Genomic DNA, 24,334 nt, shown 5'->3' with positions numbered 1-24,334 from the left:
AGGGCAGCAAAGAAGCCACTTCTCTCCACGACCATTCATGTGTGGGGTTGCTTCTCATCCAAGGGAGTGGGCTCACTCACAATTTTGCCTAAGAACACAGCCATGAATAAAGAATGGTACCAACACATCCTCCAAGAGCAACTTCTCCCAACCATCCAGGAACAGTTTGGTGACGGACAATGCCTTTTCCAGCATGATGGAGCACTTTGGCATAAGGCAAAAGTGATAACCAAGTTGCTCGGGGAACAAAAAATTCGATATTTTGGGTCCATGGCCAGGAAACTCCCCAGACCTTAATTCCATTGAGAACTTGTGGTCAATCCTCAAGAGGCAGGTGGACAAACAAAAACACACAAATTCGGACAAACTCCAAGCATTGATTATGCAAGAATGGGCTGCCATCAATCAGGATGTGGCCCAGAAGTTAATTGGGGAAGCCCTTCATGTTGGAGGGTGTTTCTACAGTACAATACTGGGGAAGCCCTTCATGTTGGAGGGTGTTTCTACAGTACTATACTGGGGAAGCCCTTCATGTTGGAGGGTGTTTCTACAGTACTATACTGGGGAAGCCCTTCATGTTGAAGGGTGTTTCTACAGTACTATACTGGGGAAGCCCTTCATGTTGGAGGGTGTTTCTACAGTACTATACTGGGGAAGCCCTTCATGTTGGAGGGTGTTTCTACAGTACTATACTGGGGAAGCCCTTCATGTTGAAGGGTGTTTCTACAGTACTATACTGGGGAAGCCCTTCATGTTGAAGGGTGTTTCTACAGTACTATACTGGGGAAGCCCTTCATGTTGGAGGGTGTTTCTACAGTACTATACTGGGGAAGCCCTTCATGTTGAAGGGTGTTTCTACAGTACTATACTGGGGAAGCCCTTCATGTTGAAGGGTGTTTCTACAGTACTATACTGGGGAAGCCCTTCATGTTGGAGGGTGTTTCTACAGTACTATACTGGGGAAGCCCTTCATGTTGGAGGGTGTTTCTACAGTACTATACTGGGGAAGCCCTTCATGTTGGAGGGCGTTTTGCCTTTGACACTTCAGCAACTGGTTACAGTGTGTTAGTACAAGGCGTGGAGATGGGTTGCATGGAAGTTTATTTTTATAATGTGGAACTCAAATCTGATCTTATGTCTCATTCCGTTGTCGTTGGAGTGAGGCCTAGCCTACCAGTGAAGGGGGTCTCATTCATATTGGGAAATTATTTGGCTGGAGGGAAGGTTGTGGCAAATCATGTCATTTGTAAGGAACCCAGAATTGAGGAACCTGATGAGTTATCAGAAAAGTACTCTACAGTGTTCCCAGCATGTGCCGTTACACGTGCTATGTCTAAGAAAGTTGCCAGGGGCAAGTCTAGTGTTGAGGATGTCAGCAACCCCACCATGATCTGTCTAAGACATTTATGGGTGATCCTGATTTTGGGAAACCTCCTGAGTTGACCTCTCCTTTGAAAACCCAAAGGTGAGAGTTTGTAGAACCTCTGAATGAAGAGAGGATCCCTACAGTTGACACTTGGATGTCTAGGAAGCAGCCGATTGATGAACAGAGTAAAAATGTTTCTAGGAAGCAGCTAATTGATGAACAGAGTAAAGATGTTACTAGGAAGCAGCAGATTGCTGAACAGAGTAAAGATGTTTCCCTCTAGCCTCTTTTTGCTGAGATACATCCAGAGGAGGAGTTTAATTAAGTTTTTGCTGGTAATTTTGAAAGAGATGTTGTTCTAACGAGGAAATGGTGTTCTAACGAGGAAATGGTGTTCTAACGAGGAAATGGCGTCCTAACGAGGAAATGGTGTTCTAACGAGGAAATGGTGTTCTAACGAGGAAATGGCGTTCTAACGAGGAAATGGCGTCCTAACGAGGAAATGGCGTCCTAACGAGAAAATGGCGTTCTAACGAGGAAATGGAGTTCTAACGAGGAAATGGCGTCCTAACGAGGAAATGGCGTCCTAACGAGGAAACGGTGTTCTCTCGCCACTTCTGGGCAAGATGATTGGCCCAGTTTATCTCAAATTGTTGTTCCAGTTGCGCTTCGACAAGAGATACTGAGGTTGGCTCACGATGGTAGTATGGCAGGTCATCTGGGGGTCAACAAGACGTCTGAAACAGGATGTTGTGGCTCACGATGGTAGTATGGCAGGCCATCTTGGGGTCAACAAGACGTCTGCAACAGGATGTTGTGACTCACGATGGTATTATGGCAGGTCATCTGGGGGTCAACGAGACGTCTGAAACAGGATGTTGTGGCTCACTGTAAATCCTGTGGCGTTTGCCAGCTTTCTTGCCAGGGAACGTCACAATGGATGTTAAAAAAACACTTTCCTACATTTTCACGCAGCAGGCCAAGTAGTTCTATGCTCAGGTGGGCTCTCCCACATTATCACGACAGAGAAACCAGACATGATCATTGCTCACATGAAGCACTCCAAACAAAGACAATGAAAAAATGGACAAATGTTGTAAATGATGGCTCTGAAATAAACCAAAACTGGTTTCTCACAAGTGTAGCAGGTTTTGAACAGATAACGTTTCCACTCCGAGAATGACAACGGTAAATGACTGTAATTAATACATGCATTAACAGAAATGAATGTAACCAAATGACAGGAAGTAACGGTACATTTACTACTGGTGACATTTGTAATGGGGAATTGATATAATAAACTCAATCTAAAGGCAATCAATTCACACAATGAAACAATGAAGGAGCAAGAATTGGTGGAAGCCAGCAGAGGACATTCTGAAGAGAGACTCACCTATATCTTCACCAGACAACCCTCCCCTTCTTCTTGACTCAACATTTTAAATCATATTCAAGAGACATTATCTTCACACATATTTGAGATCATTTTCACTGACAGCCGCAACTCAATAATCAGCCAGGCCTAATGCCACACACACTGCCCAAATAGGTATAAGCCTACAAGCTGTTGATTTGAAACCATACACAGCCTTTTTTTTAAAGAAGCTAATTATCCCAGATACCTCATTTGGGCAAATTAAATTTAATTTACTTCCGTATTGGACCCACCACTATGTAATTTCTCTCCTGTTCTATTGGAACCACCACTATGTAATTTCTCTCCTGTTCTATTGGACCCACCACTATGTCATTTCTCTCCTGTTCTATTGGACCCACCACTATGTAATTTCTCTCCTGTTCTATTGGACCCACCACTATGTAATTTCTCTCCTGTTCTATTGGACCCACCACTATGTAATTTCACTCCTGTTCTATTGGACCCACCACTATGTAATTTCTCTACTGTTCTATTGGACCCACCACTATGTAATTTCTCTCCTGTTCTATTGGACCCACCACTATGCCATTTCTCTCCTGTTCTATTAGATCCACCACTATGTCATTTCTCTCCTGTTCTATTGGTTTTCATATCAACTTTATTTCGTTGTCCAGAAGCCAAAGGCACAATCACAATCCTAGTTGGTGCAGCTTTAGACTCCCCCTCTTTCTAAGTTTCTAACAGAGATTTTCATCTGTCAGATATGAACCTCTATCAGGTGGACTGTATAGAATGGTGTGTTCATCTCTGTCAGATATGAACCTCTACCAGGTGGACTGTATAGAACGGTGTGTTCATGTCTGTCAGATATGAACCTCTACCTGGTGGACTGTATAGAATGGTATGTTCATCTCTGTCAGATATGAACCTCTATCAGGTGGACTGTATAGAATGGTGTGTTCATCTCTGTCAGATATGAACCTCTATCAGGTGGACTGTATAGAATGGTGTGTTCATCTCTGTCAGATATGAACCTCTATCAGGTGGACTGTATAGAATGGTGTGTTCATCTCTGTCAGATATGAACCTCTACCTGGTGGACTGTATAGAATGGTGTGTTCATGTCTGTCAGATATGAACCTCTATCAGGTGGACTGTATAGAACGGTGTGTTCATCTCTGTCAGATATGAACCTCTACCAGGTGGACTGTATAGAACGGTGTGTTCATGTCTGTCAGATATGAACCTCTACCTGGTGGACTGTATAGAATGGTGTGTTCATGTCTGTCAGATATGAACCTCTACCAGGTGGACTGTATAGAACGGTGTGTTCATGTCTGTCAGATATGAACCTCTACCTGGTGGACTGTATAGAACGGTGTGTTCATCTCTGTCAGATATGAACCTCTACCAGGTGGACTGTATAGAACGGTGTGTTCATCTCTGTCAGATATGAACCTCTACCAGGTGGACTGTATAGAATGGTGTGTTCATCTCTGTCAGATATGAACCTCTATCAGGTGGACTGTATAGAACGGTGTGTTCATCTCTGTCAGATATGAACCTCTACCAGGGTACTGTTTAGAATGGTGTGTAAAAACAAAACACTATAGGAGTTGTCTCCAGATCGCTATGCATATTCATGTCATGAGGCTAGTAGCTTAGCATCTCTCTCCATTAGAGGTCGACCGGAATGGCCGATTAATTAGGGCCGATTTCAAGTTTTCATAACAATTGGAAAACATTATTTTTGGTCACCGATTTGGCCATTTAAAAAAAATATATATATTTCACACCTTTATTTAACTAGACAAGTCAGTTAAGAACACATTCTTACTTTCAACGATGGCCTAGGAACGGTGGGTTAACTGCCTTGTTCAGGGGGCAGAATGACAGATTTTTACCTTGTCAGCTCGGGGATTCAATCTTGCAACCTTACGGTTAACTAGTCCAATGCACTAACCACCTGCCTTACATTGCACTCCACAATGAGCCTGCCTGTTATGCGAGTGCAGTAAGAAGCCAAGGTAAGTTGCTAGCTAGCATTAAACTTATCTTATAAAAAACAATCAATCAATCAATCATAATCACTAGTTAACTACACATGGTTGATGATATTACTAGTTTATCTAGCGTGTCCTGCGTTGCATATAATCGATGCAGTGAGCATTTGCGAAAAAGGACTGTCTTTGCTCCAACGTGTACCGAACCATAAACATCAATACCTTTCTTAAAATCAATACACAAGTACAGTGGGGCAAAAGAGTATTTAGTCAGCCACCAATTGTGCAAGTTCTCCCATTTAAAAAGATGAGAGAGGCCTGTAATGTTCATCATAGGTACACTTCAACTATGACAGACAAAATTAGAAAAAAAATCCAGAAAATCACATTGTAGGATTTTTAATGAATTTATTTGCAAATTATGGTGGAAAATAAGTATTTGGTCACCTACAAACAAGCAAGATTTCTGGCTCTCACAGACCTGTAACTTCTTCTTTAAGAGGCTCCTCTGTCCTCCACTCGTTACCTGTATTAATGGCACCTGTTTGAACTTGTTATCAGTATAAAAGATATGACTAAATACTTTTTTGCCCCACTGTATATATTTTTTAAACCTGCATATTTAGTTAATATTGCCTGCTAACATGAATTTCTTTAAACTAGGGAAATTGTGTCACTTCTCTTGCAGAGTCAGAGTATATGCAGCAGTTTGGGCCGCCTGGCTCGTTGCGAACTGTGTGAAGACTATTTCTTCCTAACAAAGACAGCCAACTTTGCCAAACGGGGGATGATTTAACAAAAGCGCATTTGCGAAAAAAGCACAATCGTTGCACGACTGTACCTAACCATAAACATCAATGCCGTTCTTAAAATCAATATGTTTAAACTTGCATATTTAGCTAAAAGAAATCCAGGTTAGCAGGCAATATTATTCAGGTGTAATTGTGTCACATCTCTTGCGTTCATTGCACGCAGAGTCAGGGTATATGTAGCAGTTTGGGCCGCCTGGCTCGTTGCGAACTAATTTGCCAGAATTTTACATAATTATGACATAACATTGAAGGTTGTGCAATGTAACAGGAATATTTAGACTTAGGGATGCCACCCGTTCGATAAAATACAGAACGGTTCCGTATTTCACTGAAAGAATAAACATCTTGTTTTCGAGATGATAGTTTCTGGATTCGACCATTTTAATGACCTAAGGCTCGCATTTCTGTGTATTATTATGTTATAATTAAGTCTATGATTTGATAGAGCAGTCTGACTGAGCGATGGTAGGCAGCAGCAGGCTCGTAAGCATTCATTCAAACAGCACTTTCGTGCATTTTGCCAGCAGCTCTATGCAATGCTCCAAGCATTGCGCTGTATGACTTCAAGCCTATCAACTCCCGAGATTAGGCTGGTGTAACCGATGTGAAATGGCTAGCTAGTTAGCGGGGTGCGCGCTAATAGCGTTTCAAACGTCACTCGCTCTGAGACTTGGAGTAGTTGTTCCCCTTGCTCTGCATGGGTAACGCTGCTTCGAGGGTGGCTGTTGTCGATGTGTTCCTGGTTCGAGCCCAGGTAGGAGCGAGGAGAGGGACGGAAGCTATACTGTTACACTGGCAATACTAAAGTGCCTATAAGAACATCCAATAGTCAAAGGTATATGAAATACAAATCGTATAGAGAGAAATAGTCCTATAATTCCTATAATAACTACAACCTAAAACTTCTTACCTGGGAATATTGAAGACTCATGTTAAAAGGAACCACCAGATTTCATATGTTCTCATGTTCTGAGCAAGGAACTTAAATGTTAGCTTTCTTACATGGCACATATTGCACTTTTAATTTCTTCTCCAACACTTTGTTTTTGCATTATTTAAACCAAATTTTATTTGAGGCTAAATTGATTTTAAGTATTATATTAAGTTAAAATAAGTGTTCATTCAGTATTGTAATGACCTGACTAGATCATAAAGGAACAATTGTCCAGACAGAGGATTGAGTTTACGAATTGCCGGTTTATTAAACCAACTTTACACAGGCTACTGTTTGGCCGTAGCCTACGCCAAATAAATGAAAGATAACCTACAAGCTAATCGTGACCTTCTCTTGTGAAGCCCAGACGTAAGAGAGAGAACAAAGGCTAAACCTGGTCTTAACTTCCAATGCTCCATCCCCCTGCCCAACCCCCCTCCACGCCATCAGAACATTCCAGGCATTCCCGTGATTGGCAGATAGCAGGTTGATTGGCATGTCGGACCCCGCGAACACTGGGTACTGGTGGTAAGTACAACACAACCACCTACTAGCCTAACACATAACACACAGCTGTCTGTGCGGGTCGCTACAGTATTGTTGTAATTGTCATTATTACAAATACATTTTTTTTTAAATCGGCTGATTAATTGGTATCGGCATTGAAAAATCATAATTGGCCGACCTCTACTCCCCATTGAATACAGGCGGTTGACGTCAACAACCCTCATAAAAAAAATGTAAAAAATTATTACAATAATAAGAAGTATCCACCAATCCAAAGAAAGGATAGGCGGAAGCTAGACAACCCGCAGTGCCGCTTTATTAACAACGACTCCCCTTGTCAGGGCGGAGAGACTTCTTGTCAGTATATCCATAATCTTTGGTGTAGCCAACCCAACTCTCGCATGGCACTATTGGGGGGTGTAACAGGGTAAAGGAAATATTCATAGCCTGTTATACATTAAAAAGTATTAGTAAGTTCATAGTATGTGAGGATCTTAAAACATCTAAGGTTAAGAAGATGCATTCAGTATTAGTTGATAGAGATTGATAACATTCATATAATTGTGTTAAAGTTAAAATCTGTCAAAGGGTACGAATTGTGAGAGTAATGTGTAAACGTTATATTGATTACTTTATTTTGTGGTGCCTAAAAGTGTTCATCTGTCATCTACGAAATGCTCTTAATCTATGAGCCGGAGATCTCTGCTCTGGTCTCCACCCATATTCCTGGGGAAAATCGCGGTCTTTTCTCATTGAACTAAACGTTTTGAGAATACAACACCGTATCACTCTCGTGATTATTTCTCCCCTGTTTTCAGGTACTTTATTGATGATAAAAATAGTAATTTAAATGTTATAACTCACTAACATGTCAAGAGTGTTTAAGGTCTGTCTTAGTAACGTCTTGAGGAAGTTAGAGTTAAGTTTGAAGAGAGTAATATTAGCCCTGCTCGGTTGAAGTGAAGAATAGCATCGTACTGAGAGTAGCTGCCATTTTATGTCGATTGTGAATGAACATGTACGTTGTTAATAAGATATTTTGCTGTGTTATTTGTATAATGGATTTTCTGTTGTTTTGTAATGTGTTACTTTTGTGAAATGATTGAACTAAACGTTTTGAGAATACAACACCGTATCACTCTCGTGATTATTTCTCCCCTGTTTTCAGGGGTGTAACATTTTTGGAGGCTCCGCTGAGATAGCTGCTCAGATGTCCAGTTTCCACACCCTGGTCGCTGAATTCCGAGCCAGCTAAATCTCCACATAACAACTCAGGCAGGCTGCAGTGAGGAAAGTGTTGCTGTTCGAGGGAAGTTGGAAGTTAGTGGTTAAGTACGTGTCAACTGAGGCCATTGATCGACCATCAGAGACAGTAAGGACCATATATTTCAGAGTCAACTCCTGCACAGTAAAAGTTCCTCCTGTTCTGTCAACATGACAAGCGCCTTGGAAGAACTACAGGAAGAGGTAGTAGGAGAATTGCACACCCTGACTAAAGACAAATTACTAGAGATATGTGATTTCCTTGAAACATCAGGCGAACAGAGAAGAGATGTTAAAGACAAATCCCGCATAATTAATGACTCGCATTATGATGTTCCTTGAAAGAGAGGAAGTCGCAGAGTTAGAAGATGGCGGCATGTCGGAATTGTTGCTACTTAGAGACGAAATGACAGAGATGATCAGTGGCATAGATAACAAAACAGGGCAAATTGACCATGATATTGAACCAGCCGGAACACATCACAGAATAGAGGAATTGAGAACTGTAACTCCACAACAAGGGGTGGGAACTGAGCAGATTATTGCAGCCAAAGCCAGTGATTCTCTGCGTCAGCCCCAACAACATGCCAATCTTCAGGGGAGCGTGCCGCTCTCACCCAATGCACAGCCCAGCTCATACTGGCGCAAAGAGTTTAAAATTTCTGGTCAGATAGGTGAACCAGGCCAGAAAGAAAAACAGATTTTTTCAAGCCTTGCCCATCAGATTGAAAATGGACTTAACAGAGGCTATCCTGAGGTAGAAATAGTAGACGCAGTAGTCAGGGCTATTTCTCCAGGCTCACAGCTACGCAGCTACTTGGAAGGTAAACCCCAGCTAACTCTTCCCACACTTAGATGTATCCTGCGTTCCCACTTCCAAGAGAAGAGTGCAACAGAGCTTTACAAACAGCTAGCTTCAGAAGCACAGCATAGCAAGGAGACCCCTCAAAGCTTCCTGATGCGCGTTTTAGATTTGAGGCAAAAAGTACTGTTTGCATCCCAGGAGTCAGAATCAGGGCTTAAGTATGACCCTGCTCTAGTCCAGAGCATGTGTTTTCACACAGTCCTTACGGGTCTCCAGAGTGACAGTATCAGGATAGACATGCAGCCTCTCCTGCTAGAGAGCAAAACATCAGATGAGGTTTTGCTAGAGAAGCTTAACATTGCTTGTGCTAATGAGATAGAAAGACGAAACAAAAAGCGGTTTAATGCCCCACAGCCTGCTACAACTGTAAGTGTAGTCCAGTTAGAAGATACGCCATCTGCAAAGTGTCCTGTGAAGGAAGCCAAAGCTAAGATACCCGCAGGACTGTTAACAGAGTTAGCTGAACTTAAGACAGGTGTAGCTTCTCTAAAAGGTCTCAGTGCAGAGATTGCTCAGATTAAGGAGATATTACAGCAGCCTATGTTTCAGTCACCGCCTTGTGCCTATGCCCCACCCCCAGTTAGGAGGCCAGATAGGGACCCCCAGCCACCTGTTTCCCAGCAGCAGTATTACAGCAGCTACAGTCGGTCCCAAGCACCTGACCCTGCACAGCATCAATATGCACCTAACTGGTATACCAACCGCTCTGCTCAAGCTCCAAGGAGGTGTTTTGTCTGCCAGCAGGCCAGAACAGATGCACGCTGCACACACTGCTTCCGATGTGGGAGTGGAGAACATTTTCAAGCTGGATGTAAAATCCGGGGAGCCAGACCATCAAGGGAGGCCCCTTTAAACGGAAACGGGTTACCGCTGAGGGACGAGTGTTAACCGTAGCTACCAAAAAGTCCCAGAAATGTGCAAATTGTGCCAGAGAAGATTCATTTGAGAACCTGAAACAATGTTCATCATGTAAAGAGACACTGTACTGTTCCAAAGTATGTCAAAACCAACATTGGACTAAACATAAGGAAAAATGCACTCACCTGAAAATTGACTCTAATAGTGAAAGGTTTTCCCGCACAGAGGAAAATGCCCACTCCTTACCATCCCTAGCTCAAGGTTGCCACCCCGTAAGGTCACCTCGCTAGTCGGCAGACAGTGCCTTATTGAGTGTCACCTGAATCGCCACCACCTCCAAGCTCTATGGGACACAGGCTCTCAGGTATCGGTCATTGATGAACGATGGAAAGAGGAATCTCTCCCAAACGCAAGGCTGAGAGATGTTTCAGAAATCCTGGACTCACCTGATGATCTAAGGTTGACTGCAGCAAATGGGACTGAAATGCCGTACCTGGGATGGATTGAAACAACTTTTCGGCTAGCCTCTGAAACTGACCAAACAAAGGAACTGATCATCCCGGTGCTGGTAATGAAAGGCTGTCACCTATCACATCCCATCATAGGTTTCAATGTTATCGAGCACATCCTGACAATGACCGAAAAGACTAAACGATACAGTACAGTAAAAACAGCTTTCCCAAGCCTCAAAAGAAACAAGGTGAGAGCTTTTATACAGGCTGTTAGCGCAGAACAGACAGATGAATACGCAGTGAAAACCAAGAAAGAGAAGGTTGCTGTACCAAAACACAGTAGCATTCAGATTGAGTGCCGTGTAGCTTCCCAGCCTTTCAAAGATGACATGACAATGCTTTTCCAGCCAGACCTGAACCCGCAGTGGCCAGACGACCTTGAGTTCTTTGACACACTAGTCAGAGTCAGGAAAGGTGTTTTTCCAGTTATCCTGCTTGATGTCTCTAACCCCACTGACCACGACATTGCCCTGCTAGGACGCACAATAATCGGTACAGTACAAACCATTATGACTGTGTTACCTGCCCAAGTCTTTGAAAAAACTGTCACCCCAGCCACAGTGAATCACACCAGCGTTCGAACCCCATGTACTGCTACTGAACAGTGGGATCCACCAGTAGATTTAACTCACCTAACCGAAGAACAGAGAGAGGTTGTTAGGCAAATGCTTAGAGAAGAGTGTCACTCCTTCTCCAGATCAGACAATGACATTGGCTGCATTGAACGATTGAAAATGACTATTTCTCTAAAGGACTCTGAACCAGTAAAGCGCACATACATGTCAGTGCCCAGGCCACTGTATCAGGAGATGAAGGGTTACATTTATGACCTCATAGTCCAGGGCTGGGTTAGGAAGTCAAACTCTTCATATTCTTCACCTGTCGTGTGCGTTCGTAAGAAGGACGGGACCCTCCGGTTGTGTATAGATTACAGAGATCTGAACAGAAAGACACATCCCGACCGCCAGCCCATCCCTCGGGTCCAAGACATCATGGACAGTTTAGGTGGTAATTCCTGGTTCTCCCTCTTAGATCAGGGGAAAGCGTATCACCAGGGGTTCATCTCTGAAGAAAGCAGACCACTGACAGCATTTGTGACCCCGTGGGGACTCTATGAGTGGATACGTATGCCATTCGGCCTCATGAACACTCCTGCAGCTTTTCAGCGGTGTATGGAGGAGTGTTTGGAAGGGCTCCGGGATAACATCTGCATTCCTTATCTGGACGACACGCTAGTTTTCAGATAACATCTGCATTTTTATCTGGACGACACGCTAGTTTTCAGTAAAACATTCAACAGCCATGTGAATGATGTGCGAAAAGTTTTGCAGCGTCTCAGAGAGTATGGCATTAAACTCAAACCAAGTAAGTGTGATCTCTTTAAACCCCAGGTCCGTTATTTGGGCAGAATAGTGTCTGCAGAGGGCAGCCGAGTTGACCCAGCCGATTTTGAAGCAGTAAGAGCATTGAAAGAAATCAGACCAGAGACTGTGGGCCAGCTCAGAAAAATGCTTGGTTTACTCACTTACTACAGACAGTACATCAAGGACTTTTCTAGGAGTGCCAGCTGCCTGTATGACCTCCTGAAAGCAGATTCAGAGAAATTACCTGACCACCCACGGAAAACAAAAACAAAGAAAGTAAGTCATGTGGTGCCCTCAAACAAGCCAATCCTGTGGACTGACCAGCATCAACAGGCACTTGAACAGCTGATTGAGTGTTTGCTTCACCCACCAGTTTTAGGTTTCCCTGATTTCACTCAGCCATTTGTTGTACACACTGATGCGTCACACCAAGGCTTGGGAGCAGTTCTTTACCAAAAGCAAGAGGGGAAGCTTAGGGTCATTGCTTATGGCTCTCGAACCTTAACAGCAGCTGAGAAGAACTATCACTACCACTCGAGCAAGCTAGAATTTCTAGCTCTAAAATGGGCAATCACTGATAAGTTCCATGACTATTTGTACTATGCTCCGACCTTCACTGTATACAGCGATAACAACCCGCTCTGCTACATTCTGTCTACTGCAAAACTGAACGCAACCACTTCCAGGTGGGTTGCAGACTTGGCTGATTTCCACTTTACAATAAAGTACAGGCCAGGCAGAGAGAACGGTGATGCAGATGCTTTGTCAAGGATGCCACTGGATGTAGAGTCACTGATGAGAGAATGTTCTGAGGAGCTTCCACCAGACACCATCGCCGCCACGATACAAGCAGTTGAGGTACAGAAAGAGGCTGTTGTACCTTGGTCATTTTCAGCTGCATCGATGTCAGTATCAGCTGAAGGTGAGACAACCACTGCAACAACCAGCTCGATCCCAAAAGATGGGATAAGAGAAGCACAAGAATCTGATCTGGTCATCCGTCCTGTGCTCAATTTCAAACTGTCTGGTTCCAAACCGCCAGTTAAAGAGCAAAAGAAATTCAGTCCAAAGACAAAATGCCTATTCAGAGAATGGGACAAATTGACAATAGACAGTGATGGCATTCTGTACAGAATCACTACAGCCCGCAAGCAGTTAGTTCTACCAGAGCAGTACAAAGGTAAAGTGATGGAAGAGTTGCACAATAACATGGGACACCAAGGTACTGACCGCACTGTATCACTAGTACGTGACCGCTTCTTCTGGCCTTTTATGCAATCTGACATCGAGCACTATGTGACTAAAACTTGTAGCTGTGTCAAGCAGAAAAAGCCAGCCCATGCAACAAGAGCTCCTCTGACAAACATTGTGACAACACAGCCATTTGAACTGGTATGTATAGACTTCCTTCATCTCGACAGATGCAAAGGGGGATATGAGTACATCCTCGTGATTGTTGATCATTTTACACGTTACACTCAAGCCTACGCCACCACATCAAAGTCAGGTAAAACTGCTGCAAATCTCATCTTCAATGACTTTGCCCTGAAGTTTGGGTTCCCGTCCCGCATCCACCATGACCAAGGGGGAGAATTTGAAAATCAGTTGTTCCATCAGTTAAAGAAACTCAGTGGCATGGCGGGGTCCAGGACAACACCCTATCACCCGATGGGAAACGGTCAAGCGGAACGCATGAACAGAACATTGTTGCAAATGTTAAAGACACTAACTGAGACACAAAAGTCAAATTGGAAGGAGTCTCTGAACAAACTGGTTTATGCCTATAACTGCACCCGTTGCGAAGTGACTGGCTATTCACCATTTTATCTTCTGTTTGGGAGATCACCCAGGCTTCCAGTTGATATGCTCTTTGGATTGTGCACAGAGGCAGGTTCCAGTAACCAGCGAGAATACGTGGAGAACTGGAAACGAGGGATGGAAGAAGCATACGCCATTGCAAATGAAAATGCTCAGAAAGCCGCTGAAAGAAGTAAGAAGTACTATGACACTAAAGTTAGGAGTTCAGTGCTACAGCCTGGTGAGCAAGTTCTGATTAAAAACCTGACACCAAGAGGAGGACCAGGAAAACTCCGTAACTATTGGGAAGATACAATTCACACAGTGGTGAGACAAATGGGTTCAGACCTGCCGATTTATGAATTGAGACCAGAAAAGGGTAGGGGACGCTCCAGGGTCCTGCACAGAAATCTGCTCATGTCCTGTGACCACTTACCTTTTGAGACACAACCAGAAATGACCAAAGTGGACAAAAGTCAGAAAACGAGGAGACACCAGCCTGCATCACAGACTCTAGATTCTGATGAAGACAGTGGGGATGAATATGACCTTCATCATGAGCTGCTACAGGTTCCCACATCTCCTACAGTACCTGAGGAGAGGAATGCTGAACCAGCGAGAGAGTGGGAACACAGGCCCCCAACAGTGAAACAGACAGTTGCAGTGCCAGTCCCTGATACGCTACCAGCACAGCCTCTTGTTGAAAAGCGGCTGGAGGAGACAACAACAGTTAAAGACTTGCCTGCTGAAAATTTGCCTGATGATCATCCACCAAGTGCCTTTCCTTCATATACTGATTCTGCTGAACCTGAGGAACCAGCCTACCAGCTGCCACAAAAGAGAGACACCCTCCAAGACGTATCACTTATGATCAGCTTGGTATCCCTTCCTGCTACAGTATACAGCCACAGCCACAGTTGTTCCCTGTCTACTCTGCACCAGGACTGGTTCCATGGCTGCCATCACTACAGCAATGTTACTTTCAGCCACCTTACATGTATGGGCTTCAGCAAACATGAGGCTACAGAGTTGACATGTTTGACCATGGACTACTGTCTGATTTCACAGACTGTCAAAAGAGACAATTTGCAGACTATGCATATAGATCATTAAAATTGATGGACTGTTGATCAATAGTATGAGAAAATACTGCTTATGTTATATAGCTGGTCAACAGATATGGACTGTGAATATAACTTGTTAGTTATATTTGAACTGTGACCCTTGACCTCTGCTCAAGTACTACCTTACAGAAGAGGATTTTCTAGGTCCAGTGCATACGGACTGTTGAAGAAGACAATGTTGGTAATGTTGGGACAACATTTATTTTGTCGGGGAGAGTGTAACAGGTTAAAGGAAATATTCATAGCCTGTTATACATTAAAAAGTATTAGTAAGTTCATAGTATGTGAGGATCTTAAAACATCTAAGGTTAAGAAGATGCATTCAGTATTAGTTGATAGAGATTGATAACATTCATATAATTGTGTTAAAGTTAAAATCTGTCAAAGGGTACGAATTGTGAGAGTAATGTGTAAACGTTATATTGATTACTTTATTTTGTGGTGCCTAAAAGTGTTCATCTGTCATCTACGAAATGCTCTTAATCTATGAGCCGGAGATCGATTGCTCTGGTCTCCACCCATATTCCTGGGTGAAAATCGCAGTCTTTTCTCATTGAACTAAATGTTGAATTGAGAATACAACACCGTATCACTCTCGTGATTATTTCTCCCCTGTTTTCAGGTACTTTATTGATGATAAAAATAGTAATTTAAATGTTATAACTCACTAACATGTCAAGAGTGTTTAAGGTTTGTCTTAGTAACGTCTTGAGGAAGTTAGAGTTAAGTTTGAAGAGAGTAATATTAGCCCTGCTCGGTTGAAGTGAAGAATAGCATCGTACTGAGAGTAGCTGCCATTTTATGTCGATTGTGAATGAACATGTACGTTGTTAATAAGATATTTTGCTGTGTTATTTGTATAATGGATTTTCTGTTGTTTTGTAATGTGTTACTTTTGTGAAATGATTGAACTAAACGTTTTGAGAATACAACACCGTATCACTCTCGTGATTATTTCTCCCCTGTTTTCAGGGGTGTAACAGGGGCACGGTGTGTAGTACATCATCACTACACGAAAATCATTACATGCCGTGCCCCCAGTCTGCAGTCAGCAGATAGACCATTCTCAAATACATATTTTGAGTCACTTTTTGGAAACGGAACGGAGAAAACAAGGGGTAGCTTGTTCTCTACGTCGTCTGATTCTAGACATATGAGTCATCATCCTTGTGCACCATTGTTCCTGTACCCAATATTTTTTTATTTAACCTTTATTTAACTAGGCAAGTCAGTTAAGAACAAATTCTTATTTACAATGACGGCATACCCCGGCCAAAACCAGACGATGCTGTGCTTATTGTGTGACGCCCTATGGGACTCCCAATCACGACCAGATGTGATTCAGCCTGGATTCAAACCAGGGACTTTAGTAACAAATCTCGCACTGAGATGCAGTGCCTTAAACTGTTGCGCCACTCTAGAGCCCGGAAAGCAAAGGTAACTGAGCTAAATCACTATCGCCCTATAGCACTCACTTCCGTCATCATGAAGTGCTTTGAGAGACTAGTCAAGGATCATATCACCGTCTACCTTACCTGATACACTAGACCCACTTCAATTTGCTTACCGCCTCAATAGATCCACAGACGATAGAATCACTATCGCACTGCCCTATCCCATCTGGCCAAGAGGAATACCTATGTAAGAATGCTGTTCATTGACTACAGCTCAGCATTCAACACCATAGTACCCTTCGAGCTCTTCATTAAGCTTGAGACCCTGGGTCTGAACTTGGGACTTCCTGACGGGCCACCCCAGGTGGTGAAGGTAGGAAAAAACACCTCCACGTCGCTGATACCCACAAGGATGGGTGCTGAGCCCCCTCCTGTACTTCCTGTTCACCCATGACTGCATGGCCATGCACGCCTCAATAATCAAGTTTGCAGACGACACAACAGTAGTAGGCCTGATTACCAGCAATGATGAGACAACCCACAGGGCGAAGGTGAGGGCCCTGGGAGTGTGGTGCCAGGAAAATAACCTCTCGCCCAATGTCAAAAAAACAAAGGAGATGATTGTGGACTTCAGGAAACAGCAGAGGGAGCACCCCCTATCCACATTGATGGGACGCAATGGAGAAGGTGGAAAGTTTAAAGTTCCTCATCGTACACATCACAGACAAACTGAAATTGTCCACCCACACAGAAACGTGGTGAAGAAGGTGCAAGAGCGACTCTTCAACCTCAGGATGCTGAAGAAATTTGGCTTGGCACCTAAAACCCTCACAAACTTTTACAGATGCACAATTGAGAGCATCCTGTCAGGCTGTATCACCGCCTGGTACGGCAACTGATACAGCCTGCAACTACCCCAGTGATGCGGTCTGCCCAATGCATCACCGGGGACAAACTACCTGCCCTCCAGGACATCTACAGCACCCGATTTCACAGGAAGGCCAAAAAGATAATCAAGGACAACAACCACCCGAGCCACTGCCTGTTCACCCCGTTATCATCCAGAAGGTGTGGTCAGAACAGGTGCATCAAAGCTGGGACAGAGAGACTGAAAAACAGCTTCTATCTCAAGGCCATCAGACTGTTAAATACTGTTAAATAGCCGTCACTAGCACATTAGAGGCTACTGCCTATACACATAGACTTGGAAACACTGGCCACTTTAATAATGTTTACATATTTTGCATTACTTATCTCATATGTATATACTGTATTCAATCCTATTCTACTGTATCTTAGTCTATGCATTACTCATCTAATATGTATATATTGTATTCTATCCTATTCTACTGTATCTTAGTCTTTGTATTACTCATCTCATATGTATATATACTGTATTATATCCTATTCTACTGTATCTTAGTCTATGCATTACTCATCTCATATGTATATACTGTATTCTATTATATTCTACTGTATCTTAGTCTATGTATTACTCATCTCATATTTATATACTGTATTCTATTCTATTCTATTCTACTGTATCTTAGTCTATGTCGCTCTGACATCACTCGTCCAAGTATTTATGTATTCTTAATTCCCTTCCTTTAGATTGTGTGTATTGTTAGATATTACTTGTTACATATTACTGGACTGTTGGAGCTAGAAACACAAGCGTTTCGCTACACCCGCAATAACATCTGCTGAACAAGTGTATGTGCCAAATAAAATGTGCTTTGATGTATAGAGGTTTGGTGTTGGAGATCATTCCACACTCTTGTGTTCTACTACCCAGGTCTGGTGTTGGAGATCATTCCAAACTCTGTGTTCAACTACCCAGGTCTGGTGGTGGAGATCATTCTACACTCTGTGGATCTCCTGCATGTATTTTCTGATGTTTAATCAGACCACTTGAATGAGAGTATCTCTTGTCACATTGATCACAGCTATAAGGTTTATCTCCTGTGTGTGTTCTCTGGTGTGATTTCAGGCTGTTTGACTGAGTAAAACTCTTCCCACACTGACTACAGCTATAAGGTTTCTCTCCTGTGTGTACTCGCTGGTGTACTACCAGCTGGCTTGATGTAGTAAAACTATCTGCACATACATCACAGCTATAAGGCTTCTCTCCTGTGTGTGTTCTCTGGTGTCCTTTAAGGTGTTCTATCTGAGAAAAGCTTTTCCCACATTGATCACAACTATAAGGTTTCTCTCCTGTGTGTGTTCTCTGGTGCTCTTTAAGGTGTTCTCTCCGAGAAAAGTTTTTCCAACATTGCTCACAGCTATATGGCTGCTCTCCTGTGTGTGTTCTCTGGTGTGATACCAGGTTGGTTGACTGAGTAAAACCCTTGCCACACTGATCACAGCTATAAGGCTTCTCTCCTGTGTGTGTTCTCTGGTGTGATACCAGGTGGCTTGACTGAGTAAAACTCTTGCCACACTGATCACAGCTATAAGGCTTCTCTCCTGTGTGAATTCTCTGGTGTTTTTTAAGTTCTGATGAAGATTTGAAACGTTTCCCACAGTCGGGGCAGCAGTGAGGTTTCTTTCCTATGGGTCTCTGGTGGTGTTTCTTGAGGTGTCCTGATGTGGAGAGACTCTTCTCTGCCTCGTCAGCATCATGATGTTGTTGAGGCTCCCCAGAGGATCCACGATAGGCCCGTCTCTCTCCTGCGTGAACGTCAAAGTCAGACAGTTAATATGGTGAATGTTTAAATGTTTTTACAAACTTTGACAAATGTCTTCTAAGTCTTGTTTTAGTTTGATTTTGGTCCACTAGCCAGTGTGGTAGGCAGATGAAAGAAAATACCAGCCACTGTAGCAGGCAGATGAAAGAATATACCAGCCACTGTAGCAGGCAGATGAAAGAATATACCAGCCACTAGCAGGCAGATGAAAGAATATATCAGCCAATGTTGCAGGCAGATGAAAGAATATACCAGCCACTGAAGCAGGCAGATGAAAGAATATACCAGCCACTGTAGCAGGCAGATGAAATAATATACCAGCCACTGTAGCAGGCAGATGAACAAATATACCAGCCACTGTAGCAGGCAAATTAAAGAAAATACACTCCACTGTGATTTTTTTAACAGCCTCAATATTTTTTTGCCATGAATGATTACACCCAAAATCACAACAAGAAAATGAATGAGCAGCTTGGCAATGTTGGTAAAACAAGAAATTGAAGTAAGAAGTAATGTGGCCCGAGTCTTTTAACCAATGTGTTAAAATAAGTCATTTAGATACAATAGTAATGATGAACAGCTGTACAAGTGAACATCAAGAATCAACAAAGTGCCTCCATAACACAACACATCACTACACACCACACTGTCCTGACAGATAAAATGCTGCCTTATTAGTATAGTTCAAATCAAATCAAAGTTTATTTGTCACGTGCCCCGAATAAAACAGGTGAAGGTAGACCTTACAGTGAAATGCTTACTTACAGGCACTAACGAATTGTGCGGAGGAAAAAAAGTATGTGTGTGTGTGTGTGTGTGTAGGTAGGTAAGTAAAGAAATAAAACAACTAATCCATAGATTAGGGCCTAATTAATTCATTTCAATTGACTTCTATGAACTGTAACTCAGTAATATCTTTTAAATTATTGCATGTTGGGTTTATATTTTTGTTCAGTATAGTTAGGAACTGGGCAATTCCACGGTAACGGAATTACACCAGAACCTGATGTTTCACTTTAAAATGTATAAAAACAAAAACCATAGCTGCTTTAAAACCACGTTTGTGTACATCAGTTCAACCACTATAACGGAGTTTGTACCCCGTTATTAAACATTAGTATTTACTGGTGTTAATCTGACCTTCTGTCTCCTCCTCCTTCACTTCAAAAACTACATCCTCCTCTTTCTCCCCTTCTTTTACTGTAACATCCTCCTCCTCTTTCACTCTGAACACGTCTTCCTCTTCTTTCACTGTAACTTCTTTCTCTTCTTCTTTCACGGTAACAACCTCACCCTCTACTTCTTGTTTTACTGTGACATCCTCCTCTTTCACGAAAACGTTCAGCCCCAGAGCTTCTTTCTCAGTCCAGCAGACTCCATCTTCTTTAGCAGGAGGGGAGAAGTTTAGTGAGTAACTCATGGTAGGGGATAATAGCTAGCTAGCATTAGCGCAGTGCTAGGCTAATTTATCAAGCCAACTAAATTAGCTGACTAACAACAACTTAAATATGAAATGAAAAGTAGATACGATATAATGCTGGTAATTACACAGTGGCTATACACCGACACAGTCCAAATAACTTCAATGTTTCGGCTGTTTTGCCTAGCAAGGTACCAAGGTGTCTGACTAGCTGTTGTTGAATAAGCATTCCGTCCACTAGATTATACGTCCCAGTGGCAGAATCACCTGAAAGACGAACATCGCCATCTGCTGACTGGAGTTGGTATCACAGTTGAGAAAAAACTTAAGGACAAAAAGCTAAAAAGCGACTGCCCCTAAAAACCAACGACTCCCTTTGAAAACGGGCGATGTGGCATCAGAAACATTTATTATCGTGTACAAATGTACTATTTCGCCCCAAAATAGGCATCCCATATTGGGCTGTGTATAACTATGTAAATGTCTCTCGGACAAGGTGACTTTTATCAATATACACTGTAAAAAGTAAAGAGTATCCTTTAGGGGTTCTTCAAATTGAAACTGTGGGGGAACCACTAAAAGTAATTTGAATAACCTTTTGTGGGAACCCCTATAAGTTCCTCGAATAAGCTTTTGGGGTTCATTAAAAAAAAAAACCTGTCCACCCTTCCCCATTATGAAAAAATATTTTAATAATAATGACAATATTGATTTAAATAATTCATTGTTAATTTAGTGGCACCACAAATGTGAATTAATATTTACAAAACACATTACAAAATTGCAACATTTCTGCAGACATGTCAGACCATAATAAATACTACATTTACTTTGTATAGTGCTTTTCATGACATTTACAACAAATAAAAAAATGATGTCCAATAAAAACATACATTCAAAATGATTCATAGGTAAACTAACAATATTGTAGATTTGATGCTAAATACAGATTTTTCAGCTTTAGTGTGTATATCCTATCCACTTAGTTATGTTAGGAAGTTTGCCATCATTATGACCGGCCCTGGTAACTTCACCCCAACTTCTCTTATCCCCAGAACACAGTAACTTAAAACAACACAAGTGTTTTTCTGACATTTTGGGGAAATTGAAGGGAAAATAAATTATACAGCCCTAGCAGAGCCCCAAGTCCCATGAGGACGTCCTCAAGAGCGTGGATGTTCTCCCCATCAAAGGTCAGCGGGATTTCACTCCCATGGTGAAATGGATTTCCGCCGATGTGCAGTAAAGGAGTGAAGAGCGGCGAAATCTGTGTCAACAAAAGTAAGAAAAGATTCATACAGATTATATACAATTAACAAAGAACAGAACAAATGTTCAGCTATAGTTTTATATAAGCATGCACACCTATGTTTATGAAGAAACAGCTGATACATTGTCAAGGACATAAAGGCCACTCGGGTCCTCATTGAAGAGGTAGGGCAAGAGCAGAATGGATGCTGTGGTCTCCAGTCCTAGTAAAGTAAAGCAATGATCTTACTACACTTGCTAAAAAGGGAAGGAATAAGAGCAAGTACCTCTTCTGTATTGTCCTTCAGGGACTGTCAAAATAGCAGGATGATGTCCTCACCCCCGCCTCGCCTCTCTACCTCTGCTAGTCCTTGAATTCTCTTTTTGTCTATATCCATTCCATGGACTTGATTCATTTCTGAGAACATCTGAAAAGATAATTTGCACACATTTGTATGCTAATAGACTTCAGTTTGTATTGACTGCTATGTAGGTTAAATTGACACTTCAAATGCAGCTGTCCTACAACTTATCTGTACCTTCTTGATCCCAATTGCATTGTGTCCATGTTCTGTCCTATAAGAATTTCAAAGGAAGAGAAAATGTGTCAAAGAATTACAAGCATTAAAATAATATATATATAAAGTAAATATTTTAAGATAAATGGCATCGACATGCAATGTAATGCAAAATAGAAGAACATATTGGAGAAAGCACTAGCCAATACAGTACTGCCATACAGGCCTAATATCACATTTCAAGATATCTTTGTACATAAATTGTTCAATATTTTATCAGGCTGACATGAAAGATTATACGCAACATTTTGCTGCGTGGCAATACTGTGTTTGGATTATGATGGTAATTTGTACAAAAGAGGAAGTCTATACACTATTAATACCATTATGCATTTGAATCCCATCTACAGCTACCATATAAACTGTTAATTTCCCTCCACAAGGGGGCGTACATGTAACGTTTCCAAAATGGGATAGTATTGTACATGTAACGTTTCCAAAATGGGATAGTATTGTACATGTAACGTAATGCCCCCTTGTAAATTAATAGTATTGCATGCTGTAGCAGGCTATATAAAGAGGAAGACCTCCATTGACGATTCAGTTCGTAACATCTCGTCTGGACAGGTCACCGTCCTTAGTTAGTTAACACACCTAACCTTACCAAGCTTAACGAAGCTAACGTTAGCTAGTTCATTATCACAAAAGTGATAACTGCTCTAGATTGGAAACTTACGTAAATGAGTGTAAAGTCATGTTGGCTTTATGGAAACGATATACAATATATGGGAAATAATATAGTTCAGGAAATAATCCAAACCTAGTTCTGCCTAGTTAGGACATAATGTTAGCTAGCTAACGGTACTGTACTGTAGCTCATACAACACCTACGGTCAAACCCGGGTTTCTAATATTTACGTTAATTAGCTATAGTAACGTTATGGAAGCTATTCAGAGAAAACCATCATTGTCTTCGTTATTCATTATTAGTATGTTATATTATTATATAAATTATTTCGATACATATTCAGAGCCAAACATCAACCCAACTTACCTTTTTAATTGTTGTTGCATCCAAACTTGCCACCAGCGTTTTCAGTTGTAATTGTGAAGTTTCCGAAAGAAGTCCAGCAACAACGGAGGTTCCTCGATGATCCCACCTTCTAACAAGTCATTTGAAGAACCTTTTGGGGTTGTTTTTCATTGACAAGAACCCTACGGTTCTTAGGGGATCTGAGAACAACTCCAGTTGAACCCTTCATTTTTAGAGTGTAGTCGGCTCTATTTACTCTCAGATTCAAATATGCTGATTAGCATCAACGATCAAGTCAGCTGCTGCTGCTCCAATACAGTATGAGGTGAGAAGGTGAACTAACGTTGAACTGGGCAGTCAGTCATTCATTCTGTATTATGAGTCTGGTCTAACATTGTTACTGCACATTGTGGTGGAAATTCTAACCAATCAGGAGAGACTTTTCTTCAAACAATCAACCTTTTTAATAAGAATTGCAATAATGTAGCTGGTCAGCCCTACACTCTGAGGTGGAAGGCCGAGAGCTCGATGACACACGGAGTTCAGAAGCCTTATATAGTCAAACTATCTTGTGCATATAGAAAACACGTGAACTTGGTGTGTGGAGAACAAGACCGACTAACTGTGAATTGGTCATTTCGTTCTGTAGCAACAGCTAGTTATTCTAGTCTTCTAGTGAGGTATCAAAACAACAGGAAATCACTCTGCACAGTTCCTCTGAAGTAGATCAACGGTTCCCGAATTGGGGCAAGCAAGCGCCTTTGGCCTGTCTGCCCAGAGGGTGTGTCTAGAGCTAGTCTGGAGATAAGTCAGATCTAGGTTGAACTGTGTGATGTAGTAGGGAGTTGTAGTTTCCAACAGGACAATATGCCACATAGTTTGTCATATAAAATGTAATTAACTACAATGACCATAATCCATTGCGTGCCCACTTGTCTTGTTTCTGTTTATTTTACACCTGCTATGTAAAAGAGACAGAAGAATGACCCCAACCGTAACCATTTTAAATGTCAACTTCAATGGGCTAGGGACGTCCCAAGGATGTATCTCTACCTGAAAATACATGATCTAAGTGTTTGATAGTTGGTATTCAGCAGTCATAAAGCCTAATTTATTTGAATGAACTACTAAAATAGTGATTTTGTCAGACAGCATAGACAGCAGCTCTACACTTTATTTCCAAAATAAATTTTAAAAAGACTGACTGATCCATTCATCCTTCCTCAGCCTTCCTCTCCTCTGAAGACCCAG

At 42.0% G+C, this 24,334-nt stretch overlaps 1 protein-coding gene and 1 long non-coding RNA gene across 2 annotated transcripts; both read right to left on the bottom strand.

Moving 5' to 3' along the window:
• Positions 1–17,633: 17,633 nt before the first annotated feature.
• LOC112223741 (zinc finger protein 239-like) lies at positions 17,634–20,572 on the bottom strand. The gene is made up of 2 exons (XM_024386911.2): positions 20,533–20,572; positions 17,634–18,847 (listed from the first exon to the last, which is right to left on the bottom strand). Exons 1-2 carry the CDS (start codon positions 20,570–20,572, stop codon positions 18,033–18,035), a joined length of 855 nt encoding a protein of 284 aa, XP_024242679.2. The 3' UTR covers positions 17,634–18,032.
• A 452-nt stretch (positions 20,573–21,024) lies between these two features.
• LOC112244773 lies at positions 21,025–23,807 on the bottom strand. The gene is made up of 4 exons (XR_002952638.2): positions 23,105–23,807; positions 22,072–22,108; positions 21,820–21,960; positions 21,025–21,551 (listed from the first exon to the last, which is right to left on the bottom strand). It is a non-coding gene; the product is annotated as an uncharacterized LOC112244773 (long non-coding RNA).
• Positions 23,808–24,334: the final 527 nt, after the last annotated feature.

The sequence above is a fragment of the Oncorhynchus tshawytscha genome, linkage group LG18 (genome assembly GCF_018296145.1).
Source record: "Oncorhynchus tshawytscha isolate Ot180627B linkage group LG18, Otsh_v2.0, whole genome shotgun sequence".
Lineage (NCBI taxonomy): Eukaryota > Metazoa > Chordata > Actinopteri > Salmoniformes > Salmonidae > Oncorhynchus > Oncorhynchus tshawytscha.
Note: the sequence above shows the minus strand (reverse complement) of the source record. Positions and strands in the feature narration are given on the sequence as shown.

What these genes read in the sequence shown, in the direction of transcription:
- LOC112223741 (XM_024386911.2), bottom strand. Translation starts at nt 20,572, where the DNA reads ATGGCGATGTTCGTCTTTCAGGTGATTCTGCCACTGGGAC. An exon ending in GGTGATTCTGCCACTGGGAC is followed by an intron (nt 18,848 to 20,532) that starts GTATAATCTAGT and finishes ACGTTCACGCAG; the next exon opens with GAGAGAGACGGGCCTATCGT.